Here is a 14740-nt window from a genome sequence, read left to right on the forward strand (position 1 = left end):
GAGCGGCCGTCCGTACCCTTCCCGGCAGCAGGTTAGGACCCTGCACGTCCGCCGTACACCGAACTGCTCCATCAGTCCCCAGACACTTCTTTCTTTCTTTCTTTCTTTCTTTCTTTCTTTCTTTCTTTCTTTCTTTTTTTTTTTTTAGATTCATCTATTTACTCACGATAGACATAGAGAGAGAGGCAGAGACACAGACAGAGGGAGAAGCAGGCTCCATGCAGGGATCCCGACGCAGGACTCAATCCCGGGTCTCCAGGATCACGCCCTGGGCCGAAGGCAGGCGCCAAACCGCTGAGCCCCCCAGGGATCCCCAGACACCTGTTTCTAACGTCCTGCTACTATATTCTGTGAGGTGTAATAAACCACCTTATTTGATATCTGTGACAAATTTCCCTTGTTTATCTATTTTTTACTTTTTTTTAAGATTTTTTTTTGAATTATTTGACAGACCGTGCACGTGTGCACACAAGTGTGAGAGGCGGGGGAGGCAGAGAGAAAGCGAGAGACGGAGAACCTATGCTTAGTGTGGAGCCCAACCACGTGGGGCTCGATCCCAGGTCCCCGAGGTCACGACCTGAGCCGAAACCAAGATACGGATGCTTAAGGAGTGAGCCACCCAGACAGCCTTTTTTTTTTTTTTTTTTTTTTTAAATAATACAACTGTCGGATTGGGAGTCAGTGGTCAAAGACGGTTCATATTTGTTCCCCACGGGAAGACCATACTCGTCTGCTGTCCTGCGAGCCCTGAATCCTTTTCCTTGTGTCTTTGAACATGCAGTAACGTTAGGTATTTATGTTATTTTTCATCTTAACCGTATTGGTAGCCTGAACATTTCATTGTCGCCGTATTTTGTGATATATATCGGCTCTCGTGTAGATTTCTAAAAAAAGGTTTTATTTATTTGAGAGACAGTGAAAGAGGGAAAAAGTGAGCATGAGCAGGGGGGAGAGGGAGAGGGAGAAGCCGAGTCCCCGCTGAGCGAGGGGCCCGCCATGGGCTCCATCCCAGGACCCCGGGTCGGGACCCGACTGAGCCACCCAGACGCCCTGCTTTTGTAGATTCTTTAACGAACTACATATTTAGGCATACTCTCTGCCCACTTTTTTGTTTGGGGTGTTCATTTTTTTAAAAAAAGGACCTGAACGCATCGTATTTGCGATACGTCGTTTTAAAGGCTTTGAGAACCTTTGGATGAATTCAGTGCCGTGGAGATCATCGTCTGGGGCGCGTGCTGAGTCCCCGGTAGGTTAAGGTGTTCCCCACCAGGTGCTAATGTACGAGCGACTGAAGCCATCAGCCCAAAAAGAGAAGGAGGAGAAGGAAAAAAAGAAATCTTCGGACATTTTTCCCAAATAATCTGATGGTCAGGGTCACCGGGAATGCCTAATCCTGGATGTCACTAGATGCTTCGAATAGAATTACAGTCATAAGTCAAAGAAGACAATTCATAACGATTTGGTCCGGCGTTTTAATTCCGTCTGTTAAATTATTCATGTGAATACTTTTATGAGTTTCGCCATAAATATTTGATCGGCGGTTCCTCCGTGACCATAAACCGTCTCAGCCCTTTATTTCTCTCATTTATGTTCGGTTAACATATGGGAGGGCAGGGAGAATTTATTTTTCTTTTTTTTTTTACTTTTTTTTAATTTTTATTTATTTATGATAGTCACAGAGAGAGAGAGAGAGAGAGAGAGAGAGAGAGAGAGAGGCAGAGACACAGGCAGAGGGAGAAGCAGGCTCCATGCAGGGAGCCCAACGTGGGATTCGATCCCGGGTCTCCAGGATCGCGCCCTGGGCCAAAGGCAGGCGCCAAACCGCTGCGCCACCCAGGGATCCCGAGAATTTATTTTTCTTAATAATGAGAAACGTCTGTCCCCACAGACTGACTGAGCCTGTCTGGTGAGCTTTTACGATGTCTGGAGGTCAGCAGTACACCTGTCCTGGCAGTGCCCTAAGCGTGGTAATAGGAATTCTCATTACTTAATAAAAAAAAAAAAAAAAAAGAAAAGAAAAAAGAGGGGAAAACAAAAGGGGAAAGTGGGACTGTCTGTGTCAGAGCGGGGCCGGTGTCCGGAGACGCAGGCAGCTCTACACCAGTCACACAGCTTGTTGGTGCCCAGTCTGGATTCCGGGCCAGGTCTGCGTAGACTAAGGGACCGAACGCGCCGTCCCCCCCTCCCCCCCGTGATGCCGCGACCCGTCCTCCCGGAGCAGAGCCGGTGGGCAAATACATGGCTGTTCCCTGCTGGTGTCCCCGCCCCCCCCCCCCCCCGACCCGGCAGGTGCATTTCTGACGACGCCTAGAAGGCCTCGCTCTGCTTCTGTTTTCTGTGCACCTGGCTGCATAGACGAAAGCTTCCTGTAAACAGGTGTCGTGGGCACCGCCTGGTGCAGACGTGCTTGAGCAGGTGCGTCGTTTGGCAGGCAGCTGGGGGGGGGGCCCTGGAGGGGTGTCGGAAGGCGCTTCTTAGAGGCTGCTTTGAAGGGGGGTGGCTCTTGGAAGACGATGGCCAGTGGCTGGGGTGGGTCATAACCCGTCTCACCTGCTGGTGACCTTTCAATGCCTCTTGACCCTAAACAGGGTGAGGCGTGCTTCCGCCAGAGAAAGGAGAGTGCCAGGAGCATGGTGCGTTCCAGGGGGGCCATGCTGGGTGGGCTCCAGGGGTCTCTGGATGGGGCTTCTCCATTAGAGGCGGGTGTACGGGACCCCAGCCCCAAGCCCCAGGGAGGGGAGACAGGCCGGACCCGGACATTGGGGTGGGTCGTGGGTGCCTGATGAAGCTCCATTAGGTCCCAGTACTGGGAAGTGCGGGGAGCTTCCTTCCAGGGGTGCTCGGAAGGTGCTGGGGAGTGCACGGCAGCCAGCGCCCTGCCTTGCTCCCATCCGTGCCTCCTGTCCTGGCCAACCCGAGTCCCCACTTCTGAGCCGCTCTGGCCCTTTAGCTCCACCCCAGGCAGGGCCCACGGGAGCTGCTCGGAGGCGAGGTGACAGCCTGCACTCAAGGTTGGCGTCTGGGGTGGGGAGGGACAGCCCCGAGGGACCCAGCTGTGGCCTGCGGGCCGACTCCGTCCAGGGTGGGGGTCTCGGGGGCGGCTGCCCGGAGGATGCCCGGCTGGGGGCAAAGCCTGCCCCTGGTGACCCGGGGCCTCGCAGGTGACGGCTTCTCGGCGAAGCTAAAGGGGATCCGAGGGGGCGAGTCTGTGCTCAGAACCCCCCCCCCCGGCTGTGCCTTCGAGGCCCTGTGGCCCCAGCTGACCCTGTGGCCATGAACGTCTCCCGCCCTCCGCGTGGCCCCTGCTGATCGTGACACTCGCTTCGTGTTCCCTCGTTTCTTCACACGTTTTCTCTCAGCCCCTTTTCGTTTTTTTGAAGATTTTATTTATTTATTCATGAGAGACGCAGAGAGAGGCAGAGACACAGGCAGAGGGAGAAGCAGGCTCCCAGCAGGACTCGATCCTGGGACCGGGGATCACGCCCTGGGTCCACGCAGATGCTCAACCCCTGAGCCCCCCGGCCCTCCCCCCCATGAAGTCCTTCCCGCGGACCCAGTGGGCACCGCCCGTCCCTGCATCCCTGCACCTGCTCGTGCCCGTGGGCTCCCTACCGCGTGCCCGAGGCGTTGCGTCCCAGCTGCTCTCGCCAGCCCTGAGCTCGCTGCCCTGATAAATGATCGATCTTTCAAAACGGTCCTTTCTCTCAACATGATTTCTTTGGGGGATTTTAAGTGTATTCGCTGCGCTGTTATCACCCGCATTTCGGTTTCGTATTTGTAAGCACGTACCTGGCGTCGCCCGCGGCCTCGGGGAGACTGACCCGGAAGGCGCTGGGACGCGAGGCGCGGCCGCGTCCCTCCGTGGACAGGGGTTGGGGCTGCGGGCCTTGGTCCACCTCCCGTCTCCCTCCTGTTGGGCCGTCCGTGCCCTGGACCGAGAGCTGTGGGCACCGGCCGGTGGCCTGGGAGCGGAGGGGACCCCCCTCCCCGAGGGGCCTGGCAGGGGGAGCAGGACGTCCCAGACTCACGCTGTGCATCGCTCCCTCGGGCTGGGTCTCAGGGCCGAGATGGAAGGAGGGGAGGCCCGGAGGCTGAGCCTGCGGCCGAGGGGCCTCCCCTGGAGCTGCAGATGCAGCCCTGAGGCCTCGCTGGCTCCCCTGCACAGGGACACCCCCAGGGCAGGGTGGGGCACCTGGGCATGACCTGGAGCATCCTCAGGAGGACGTCCGTGGGGACAGCGAGCTGCATCCCCCCCGGGCTCCCGTGCCGCCGGCTGCCGGGCCGAGTGGGGCCGGGGGGTGGGGGTGTGGGTGTCGGCAGGCCACGGGCAGTCCCCTGGCCTCAGCCGGCTGCCCGTCCCTGTCTCCGCAGGTGGCGCCCCCGCAGGGACCCCCGTGGCCCAGGCCGCGGCCCTCCTGGTGAAGCGGCTCCGCCACACGCGCCGGGCCTGGAAGGGCGCCGTCTCCGACCTGCTGCTGCCCGTCCTCTTCGTGGCCTTGGCCATGGGCTTGTTCATGGTGCGGCCGCTGGCCACGGACTACCCGCCCCTCGAGCTCGCGCCCGGCCGTTCCGACGGGGCCGAAGCTTACTTTTTCAGGTGAGAACCTATTTCCCCTCCTTTACGTCTGAGTTACGGCAGGACAGGTAACGGACAGCAGTGGCTTTGATGCTCTTGTTTTTTTCTCTTTTTTTTTTTTTGAGATTTTATTTATTTATTTGAGACCGAGAGAGAGAGACAGAGATAGCGAGAGTGAAGGGGAAGGGGAGCAGCAGGGAGCCCGAGGCGGGACTCGATCCCGGGACCTGAGGCCGCGACCCGGAGCCGAAGCAGACGCTCCACCGCCGAGCCCCAGGCGTGCACCGGGGAGCCCCCGCGGATGCGTAGCTCAAGAGGGCGCTCGGGACGCGGGCTTGGACTGCATCTTAACAAGAGAACCAGGATTTTTTAGAGACTTGACAGGACACGGGATAAAGGCTCCGCGCTCTGGGAGCGGCCAGTGGGGGGCGCGCAGTCGGGGTAGGGATGCTTGCGCGGACTCGGGGGGCGCGTCTGGCCCAGACGTCTCGACCTGTGGCTGCTGGTCCGCTCCCTGGTAGAGCGGAGGGCGGGGGGCACTCAGACTATGGCTGCGTCTCGGCAAATAGGGGCGAGGCCAGAGCTTTTCTGTTCTGTTTTTCTTCTTTTCAGGATTTTATTTATTCTTTATTTATTCGATTATTTATTTATTTATTTATTTATTTATTTATTTATTTATTTATCAGCGAGAGAGAGTGTGAGAGAGCGAGCATGAGCAGGGGGTAGGGCCGAGGCCGAGGGAGACGCAGGGTCCCCGCTGAGCACGGAGCTCCCCTCGGGGCTCCACCCAGGGCCTGAGCTCAGTTCACGACCTGAGCTGAAGGCAGGTGCTTCACCCACGGGGCCCCCGGTGCAGCCAGAGAGCGTCTCCGACACCTGCTTGTCAGGTGCCTTCGGCTCACAGTGATCCTTGTGTCTACGGGGCAGCATATTGTGCCTCCCCCCACACCACGCACACAGAGACACACGGGGACGCAGTCAGGCCACCACGGGGCTGGCAAGCCAGGGAGACCCTGCATCAGGGCCGCTGCCAGCCCCCGGGGGCCTGGGTGTCCCCCTGCAGTCAGACGTTGAAGCTTTAACCCGTGTGGCTGTGGTGGGACACGGGGCCTCCATGGCAGTAATTAAGGTTATATGGTGAATATTTCAATATTTTCTTCTTCTTCTCCTTTTTTTTTTTTTTTTTTGAGAGACAGAGTGCATGTGCAAGGAGAGGGAAAGGCAGAATCTTTTTTTTTTTTTAAGATTTTATTTGTCTGATTTATTTATCTGACGCACATCCCGCTGCTTTCGGAAGGAGCGCGCCCCCGAAATCGCTGCCCTTGTCCTGGGTGCCGGGTCCCTGGGTTGCCGGGATGAGCCGTCCCGCGTCCCGGGACCCACACTCCCGGCTCCTCTCCTGCCGGCGGCGGCGGGGAATCTCCTGACCGCCCAGGCCGTGCTGGTCTGATCTTCGAGGTCTGCATCTTAGCCCAAGAATGATTCTCCGTCAAGCGGCTTCACGCTGCTCGTGATTCCCCTCGGTTTCCTGCACACACACATGCACGTGTGCGCACGGCCCGGGGTCAGCGGCTCTCAGCCTTCTTGCTCTGCAGGTGGGCGCATCCCCATTTCGTGACACTTGTGAGCGGTCTCCAGGGGCGACACGCGGTACTTGCATCGCGATCCTCCCGTGCTCTCCAGCGGAACTCCTGGCCGCCGGGCGAGGAATCCAGGCCTGCGTGTGGCGTCAGCAGCCACTGCCTTGCCCGGCCGGCCCGAGGGTACACGGGAGTCTCGGCCCCTGGTGCACTGGCCGAGCTCGGCACGGCCTCCTGGCCCTAAGGCCTTCGGGCTCGGGAAAGGGCAGCGATGCGCCTCCGTTGAATTCCCTTAAGAGTTCTGAGGTCGGCCGCTCAGGAAGGCACGCCCTGGAGGACACGCACCTAGGAGCCCGTGCGCAGGCCGGCGGGCCCCTCACAGGGGACTTGGTGCTCGGCGCCCAGAAAGCCCGGGCCTTCGTGGCTCCGTGTGTAGCCCGGACGCCTCTAACTCCACGTCCTGGGGGCCGAGGGGGTGGTCGGGGGGTCAGGGGAGGCTCAGGTGGGGGCCGAGGGGAGGCCGGGAGGGGGGGCACTAGGAGGGGTGTCCAATGGGGGGGACCAGTGGGGGAGCAGAGAGGAGGGGCCAGCGGGGGGGAGCTGGGCCAGGGGAGGCCTGGGAGGGGTACCCAAGGGGGGGACAGTGGGGGGTCCAGGCAGGGAGGCCGGGTGGGGGCTGGGAGGAGGGGCCAGCGGCGGGGCTGGGCAGGGGGGTGCTGCGAGGGGTGTCCAATGGGGGGACCAGTGGGGGGCCAGGCAGGGGGAGCTGAGTCTGCTCCTACAAGGCTGAGAAGCCGAGGAAGAACCATTTTGAGCGCCACGTCTTATGGGCCTGCAACTGGAAAGCGGAGCGGAGGGAGCGCATCTTGGCTGCTGTGGGCCTAAGCAGCCAGTCCACGGCCCCTGCTCCTGAATCAGCTGCTAGCTAACTGCTAGTTTCAGGGGGGGCTTCCGGGACTCCCCGTTCCCACTGGGAGCTGCAAAGAGAGAGGAGGTGGGGACTCGGCTTGTTCAGGCCTGAGGCCAGGCAGGCAGGCCAGGGAAGCAGGAAGGCGGCAATCCAGCTCTGAGCAGGGCAGCCCGGGCACAGCTGTGTGCACCTTGTTTGCTCTGCACACCTCGGGGGTAAAACCCGGAGACCCTGCGAGAGGTCCCGGAGTCCGTCCCCACTGTCCTGGGATGACGACGGTACGTCTGAGCCCGGCCTCCTCGTCCTTCAGGCTTCTGTGCGGTGGCTGCTGCTCCAGGTACCTGGCACTCTGCACTTTTTTATTTTTTAAGATTTTATTTATTCACTTGAGAGAGAGAAAGCACAAGCAAGGGAGAAGCAGACTCCGTGCTGAGCAGGGGGAGCCCGACGTGGGGTTCGACCCAGGGACCTGAGATCGTGACCTGAGCTGAAGGCAGAGGCTTCACCGATGGAACCTTCCAGGTGCCCTCGGGATAAGACCACTTGCAAAATCTGGCTCAAAGTCCCTCCTGCAGGGATCCTCCGCCTCTGCCCTCTCTGCGTGGCCACCACGCCATGTGGATCCCACGGTGGTTTGACCCGTGGCTGCAGATCCGTGTCTTCCTTCCCGCAGGATGGCTCCCTGGAGGGTCAGGATCGAGGCTTATTCATCCCTCTAAGGGTAGCTCTTGCCGCAGCGTCTAGAAAAGGTTCCTTTCATTAAGTATTTGTGAAGTTGAACTCAACGATCAAGATGAAATGTAGCAGGAAAAAGTCTTCCAGAAATGAGCCCAGGTCTCTACTTTGAGGTGCAAACAAAGCGCGGACCGTGGAAAGGTGGCTGCGGATGTGTGGTTGAGCGCATCTGGAGGAGACCCCAGGGCCCCCTCTTCTGGGCTGGGCGCTTGGTCCTCACGGGAAGGGGTGCTCCTGAGGCACCTTGGGAAAACCCACGGGGTCCCCCCTGAACGTGGACGTCACCCCGGTCGGTGGTCGGCTGTGTTCCCGCCATCAAACTGTCTCTGCTTTCTCCACCTAGTCCCAGCCAGAGGAAGCCCTACACACGGCCTTCTGTCTGCGTGTCCCTGTGACCAAATATCTCCATCCCATAGGGCCTCCGCCGAATTGGAGTGAGCCCACCCTGGTCCCCTATGATCTCACCTTAACTACGTCTCCAAAGACCCCGTTTCCAAGCAAGGTCCCATCATGACCTTCTGGATGGGCACGGAATTGTGGGCGGCCACTGTTCATCGCAGTCCCCGTTTTCATAGCACCTGCCTTAGCCAGTGCCATTCAGCTGAACCAACATTTTAGTCACCTTTTGAAAAAAAAAAAAAAAGAGTGACTTGGCTTTCTACAAAAACCAGACCCCGCATGCGGAAGGAAAATCAGAAAGAAAAACTGGTTGACGACGAGTGTGATGGTTGGTGTGTATCCGTCAGCACCGTGGTTGGCAGGATGGGACCTGGGATGTGGTGTAGGTGGACCTACGTTCACGTCTGAGCAGTGACACCTGGTGACCTCCCGACGTCCACCTTGAACATTTCACGGGTCACGTTCTTGTCCGTACGGAGGCGTAACTCCTTCTACGGACCCTGTATCTTTATCTCGTGAGAGCACAGAGCACCTTATTCTGTTCGGACGATTCTGAGGGATGGTGAATGCAAAGCAATTGGCCTATTTCCCGGCAGAAATGATGTTCTCCGCGCGGGCTGCTGGTATACCCTGGGCGGCCCCGGTGCATCACCTGTGCTTCTGGGTGCTGAGCGGAAGGCATGTGTTGCTCCCCGGTGGGCTCGGAAACGTGCCCCCAGCAGAATGAACTAGGTGCTCCCTGTGCCGCCCACCAGGGTGCCGGCCACCCGTGTCCTGTCCAGTCCACCCGGGCGCCCCTCCGCCCTGTGCCGCCTGGGGCCTCCGAACTCTGCCCTGACCTTGCGTACCCAACCTTGACCGCAGGAGCGTTCTCTGCCCCAGGCCGCGGTCTGGCTCTTTCTTCCTGGCTCAACTTACACACGTGTGGCCTCTTTTGAAGTCCTGTCCAAGTGGCCCCTCAGCGTCCTTACCCAGCGTCCCCCCAGGTGCTTCAGGAAGCTGTTCCATGCCGCGCTTCAGTGCCCGTGGAGCGCGCACTCCAGTGGGAGACCGTGGAGGGCAAGCGGCGGAGCTCACGCTGACGGACGCCACATGCCGCCCCTGGATGGTGCCCAGCACCGGGCAGCTGCCCCTGGAGTACTTGCACACAGACGATTTCCAATCCTTTCCTCTCTCCCTGACCTTGAACTTAGGAGGCATTTTGCCTCCTCCCACAGCCCGCAGGGGACGGTCCATCAGCCCCATCCAGTCGCCTTCAGCACATCGTGAATCAGCGACGGTTAGGGGACTCTGTCCTGGCGCTTGGTGCGGTGACGTTGAAATAGAAGGACAACGAAGCAGCAGTGCTGACCGGGTCCTCATCCTGAAGACGCCGCGCTCACACACGTAGGGGACTTCCTTGGGTGACACCACCTCGTGGGGGCAAGACGGAAAGGACACTCAAGCTTTCTGGATCTAATTCTCTCTTTTAAAAGATTTTATTTATTTATTCATGAGACACAGAGAGAGGCAGAGACACAGGCAGAGGGAGAAGCAGGCTCCCTGCGGGGAGCCTGACGTGGGACTCAATCCCAGGACCCAGGTCATGCCCTGAGCCGTTGGCAGATGCTCCACCCCGAGCCACCCAGGTGCCCTGGCTCTACTTCTCATTCCACAAACAGACACAGACACAAGTCCTACCCGCAGGAAGCTCCCGGCCGAGCTGAGAGATCACCCCACAAATAGCTGGACAAGGAAGTCTCGGAAATGCCACACCAGGCAGCCACGTACAGTGTGGGTTGTGCTGGCGGGGACAGGGCAGGGCCCCACCTGGGGCTCCAGGAAGGCCTTCGGAAGCCAACGCACCTGAGTTGAGTGTCTTCAGTGACAACCGGGTGCTCCCCGGGCAGGTAGGAGGCAGCGTTTCTCCAGACAGAGGAAGAGGTGCAGGTCAGTGTGAAGAGGAACGGGACAATCCCGCAACGTCTACGTGTTCCCGCAGGGGGTGCGGGAGGCCTTCCAAGCAGAGACTACCTTAGTCCGCAAGCAGAGCGAAGGGCAGAAACACGAGGCTACACCCCGTGGTGCGATGTAACGGGCTGTGTCCGGCGCATTCCCCAGACGGTTGTTCCACGGGGCGCCGTTCCCTTGGGGGTCCGTTCCGAGGGCCGCTAAAGAGGTCACATCTTCCTGTTGGGGTTAAGTTGCAAAACAAAGTTAAATGGGTTCCTCTTCTGTAAGCGTCTCAGAGCTTGTACCATGTGGAACTGGCCACACAGGGCCTGCGTCCCTCCGCCAGCTTCCTCTGGAGTCGGGGACATCATGGGCATCCCCGTGAGGACCACACAGAAGCTTCCAGGCAGGGCGTCTGGCTCGCAGTTCCCTTTCCTTTGTAGATAATGTAATAGGTGATCTTGATCTTATAGGATTTCTTCTTTGTAGAGTGTTGGATCTTTATTCTCCATCTTCTTCTCATCAGACCTTCAGATTTTGGTGCAGGAAGGGGTTACGTTTGGAAACATGCATCTGTTCCAGCAGGTCCCCGGGGTCACTCTGAAGCACAGTACATTTTGTGAGTAACCTGGAGAGAGGAACAGTATCCCGTTTAAGAATCACCTCAGATTCTAAACTTCCTAGTCTGGGAATGATAGATTTCACGTGGTTCTAACAACATATTGAAATATAGGCGAGAATTTGAAGACAAGCAAAAAGCAATGGTTTTAGGAACAAGCATTTGAATTTTCAGACAACAGGGACAATTGAAAACCACGGTGGTTTTGTTTTATTTTATTTTTTTCAACAGCGACCTCTAGACCTGAGCAAAAATCTAGTAGAAACTAAACTATGACTTTTAAACTTGCACTTGGTAATTATTCCAGGTAAGCCACTTTATCGATCAATATGTGTTTCTCGGAAAGAAAAAAAATGCTGTGGACTTTCATATTTGTTCTTGGATTAATGGGTCAAAAGAGAGCAATCCAGAGTATTTTCCAAAGATGCCACAAATAATGTTTTCTTTTTATGGGCAACATATCAGTGGGAAATATGTCCCTTTGCTTGTGACAGGATCTTCTCATTTGTCAGCATCGGGGAAGCTGTTTGCTCGGAGGAACATCGCCGTCGGGACTCTCCACTCGCCTTCGCTGCCTTCCAGCTGCAGCTGCGGGGAGTCCTGTGGGCCGGGGTCAGCCCCAACCCTCAAGCTCCGCTGTATTTCCTGCAGTGGGAGCCTGGCGTGGGCGGGGCCGGGAGGGGCCAGGAGGGTCTGGGAGGGCGGGCATGGGAGGGGCCAGGAGAGGTGGGGGGGGCTGGGAGGGGCCAGCTTGGCTCGGGTAGGGGTGGGGCCTTCTGGGAGCCCCGTTGGGCCGCATCTGTCCCAAGGCCGCCCCGAGGAGTGTGGGGGTTTCAAAGCGCATAGATAAGGAGGCGCCGCTGATAAATGAGGAACAGAGGAACCGCAGATCGCTGTTAGAGGCCCACTAGGGGTTAGGAACGTTCGAGATCCCGTCTGGGGAGAGGGCTGCCCCGGAAATCCTGAAGTTGGTTCTTGTTTTGGGCTTTTATTGGCGCCTAAGGGACGTGGGGTGCAGTAGGCCTGACCCCTCGCCCCCCACCTTTGATGCTGGTAGCAGCCCAACCGTATTTGGGAATTGGCATCTCCCAGTCCGTGGACAATCAGAAGAATCCGTGGTTGAACCTTAGTTGAAGGTCTTCCATTGCTTAAGCGGAGCTACTGTTCCAAGTTCTTCAAAACAAACCTTTGGTGCATTTGTTGATTGATGCGCTGCTTCTTTCCCAAGAACGAGATTTGAGGGCGCCCTTACACCTGAGTCCTCTATCATGCCAGGAAGACATCGTCTTTCCTTATCTTGGGGATACGTGTTCCTGACCGTGTCTACTCAGAGGCATTGTGTGAATGACACGGCGTAAGTTCTACAAACAATAAACCAACTTTCTTTTGGAAATAGTCATTCAGAGTTTTAATTGCTTTAAATGAAGTCATTCCCAATCAGTCCAACTTTGACAGGTTTATTTATTTACTTTTAAAGATTTTACTTATTTATTCATGAGAGACACAGAGAGAGGCAGAGGCATGGGCAGAGGGAGAAGCAGGCTCCATGCAGGGAGCCTGACGTGGGACTTGATCCCAGGACCCGGGGTAATGGCCTGGGCTGAAGGCAGGCGCTCAGCCACTGAGCCACCCCAGTGCCCCATTTTAGACAGGTTTAAGTGGTCTTTTCCTCTCCGTTTTCTCAAGTCACGGTGACTCTTACGATCCATGTACAAAATGTAATATAGTTTGTTTCCACACCTCCCCCAAGGTAGAGGAATAGAACGTCTTACCGCTGACGATGTCTTCAGTGAGGAAATTCAGTACTGGTGGGCTTGGTTCTTTTTCAGCAACGCTGCTTGAACTATCACCTGATTTCTGACACTTGTTCCAGTAAAATAAATATGATAATTGGATGTGTACTTAAAGCACACACAGGACTTGTTACCAAGAAAATGTCATTCCATATAGCTCACATATAGAAATAAGAAAACATAAAAATACAAAGCTCCATTGCAGAGCTAGGTGATTGAACAAATTTTCAAACCAAACCAGAGTTCCCACAGTAAGAGGAATTTTAAATAGATTTTAATATATTAATGTGATGAAACATTGTGCGGGCTTTAAAATTTACTTTTAAAAACCATGCAAAAATGCCAAAGATGGCAGGATTATAGTAATAAATGAAAAGATGAGAGCAGTAATGCACTGTGAACATCAGTATATAAAAATGCATATCCTTAATCTTATTGCTGGTTTGGCTTTACTACACAGACTCCACAGTTAGCTTTATCTGCCATCACGGACGGAGGAATCGCTCGCCTGCGTCAGCTCAGCCAGGGCATGCTGCCCTGTGATCTCCCGATGAGCACTAGCACACGGCACCTTACTGCCTTCTTTCTTTTTGTCTTTGGATGAACAGCAGCGGAAGCGACGGCCAGGAGCTCGCCCAGGTGCTTTTGCGGAAGTTTGGAGATCAGGATCTGCTCTGTGGTGGTTTAAACCCAGACCCGTAAGTATCAGACGCCTTTACCAGAGTGCACGCTGCAGCCCCAACCCTGCAGACCCAGAGCGCCATCTCCCTGCCTGACTGGTCTTGCCCATTGCAAGTTTTTTTATTTTATTTTATTTTATTTATTTTATTTTATTTTATTTTATTTTATTTTATTTTATTTTATTTTATTTTATTATTTATTTTATTTTTATTTATTTTATTTTATATTTTATATTTTATTTTATTATTTTATTTATTTCATTTTTATTTATATTACATTATTTTATATTTTATTTTATTACTTCATTAATTTTATTTTTGAAAGATTTTGTTCATTTATTTTAGAGATAAAGGAAGTGGGGAGGAACAGAGGGTGAGCACAGAGTCTGTCGGGATGGGGCGGTGCGATCCCATGACCCCGAGATCATACCAGGGGCTGAAATCAAGTCCCACCGATCAACCTGCTAAACCACCCAGGTGCCGCCCCCACTTGCAAATTTAAATGACTCGAAATAACTGGAAATAAACATTAGCCTAAGGAGTAGGTTAGGCTGCATACTTGCCCCTTTCCTTCCTTGGCAAACACAGGCTTTATATTATATATTAGAAAAATAATCAATAATCAATAATTAATAGCATTCAATTTGTTTCATAAAACCCCAAAGTAAAAAGTATAAAGTAGCAAGTAAATATGAGATATGCATTAACTTATTCACTTTTTGGGAAAACTTGCCTGTATGAAAAGATGTTTTTTTTTTGTCTGTTTTTTGTTTTTTTACAAGAAAACGTTTAGTCCATTTGGGGGTGAATTACTTTGGCGAATTTTTCTTCTAAGATTTGAAAATGATTGCATTGAGAGGACTCTTTGATGAAACTTGTGAAAGTCTGCCTTTCTTCATAAACAATTTTCACTACGTTTGCTTGGCTGTTACTTATCGAGGATCTGCTGTAAATACAGGGCTGCCGTCGGAGCCAGGATTGATGCTGGATCTGGCCCTGCCTCAGGAATTTACAGTTCTGGAAAGAGCACGTGGGGAAAGTGATAAAACCCCAATGATGGATTAAGTACCGGAGTGTACGTTTTGGGGTAATAAATAGAACAATCCAGACAATAATGCGATATTGGCAGTAGGTTTTCCTAATTAGTGATGACACATCTTTCACATTAGTCATGTGGGCAAAGCTCGGGAGCAAATAAGTATTAGTGGGCTCAGTAAGGAAGAATTAATAGAAAATTCATTATGCTGCCCCCACTCTAGTCTGGTTGGAAACCAAAGCCATCCCGCTTACAGAGGGCGCATCGATGGCGATGCCTTGGTTTCCCGCACCCCGAGCCTCACGGGACGTGACGTGCGGTGGCAGAAACTGACGGGAGCTCGGGGACCTCCTGTCCTCGGCTGGCTGGCAGATAAAAGGACTTTCTTTTTTTTTTTTTTTAAGATTTTATTTATTCATTCGAGAGAGACAGAGCGAGCACAAGTGAGGGTGGGGGCAGAGGGGGCCCCCGCTGAGCAGC

The 14740-nt window shown here is 54.7% G+C and overlaps 1 protein-coding gene across 1 annotated transcript in view; it reads left to right on the plus strand.

The window, feature by feature from the left end:
• Positions 1 to 14740, plus strand: part of ABCA13 (ATP binding cassette subfamily A member 13) — a 265035-nt gene that overhangs the window by 186391 nt on the left and 63904 nt on the right. Inside the window, exons 51-52 of the mRNA XM_055301220.1 lie at positions 4372 to 4597; positions 13153 to 13242. Of these exons, the coding sequence (XP_055157195.1) occupies positions 4372 to 4597; positions 13153 to 13242 (316 nt within the window). The remainder of the gene's footprint in view (positions 1 to 4371; positions 4598 to 13152; positions 13243 to 14740) is intronic.

Source organism: Nyctereutes procyonoides, unplaced genomic scaffold (genome assembly GCF_905146905.1).
Source record: "Nyctereutes procyonoides isolate TBG_1078 unplaced genomic scaffold, NYPRO_anot_genome, whole genome shotgun sequence".
Lineage (NCBI taxonomy): Eukaryota > Metazoa > Chordata > Mammalia > Carnivora > Canidae > Nyctereutes > Nyctereutes procyonoides.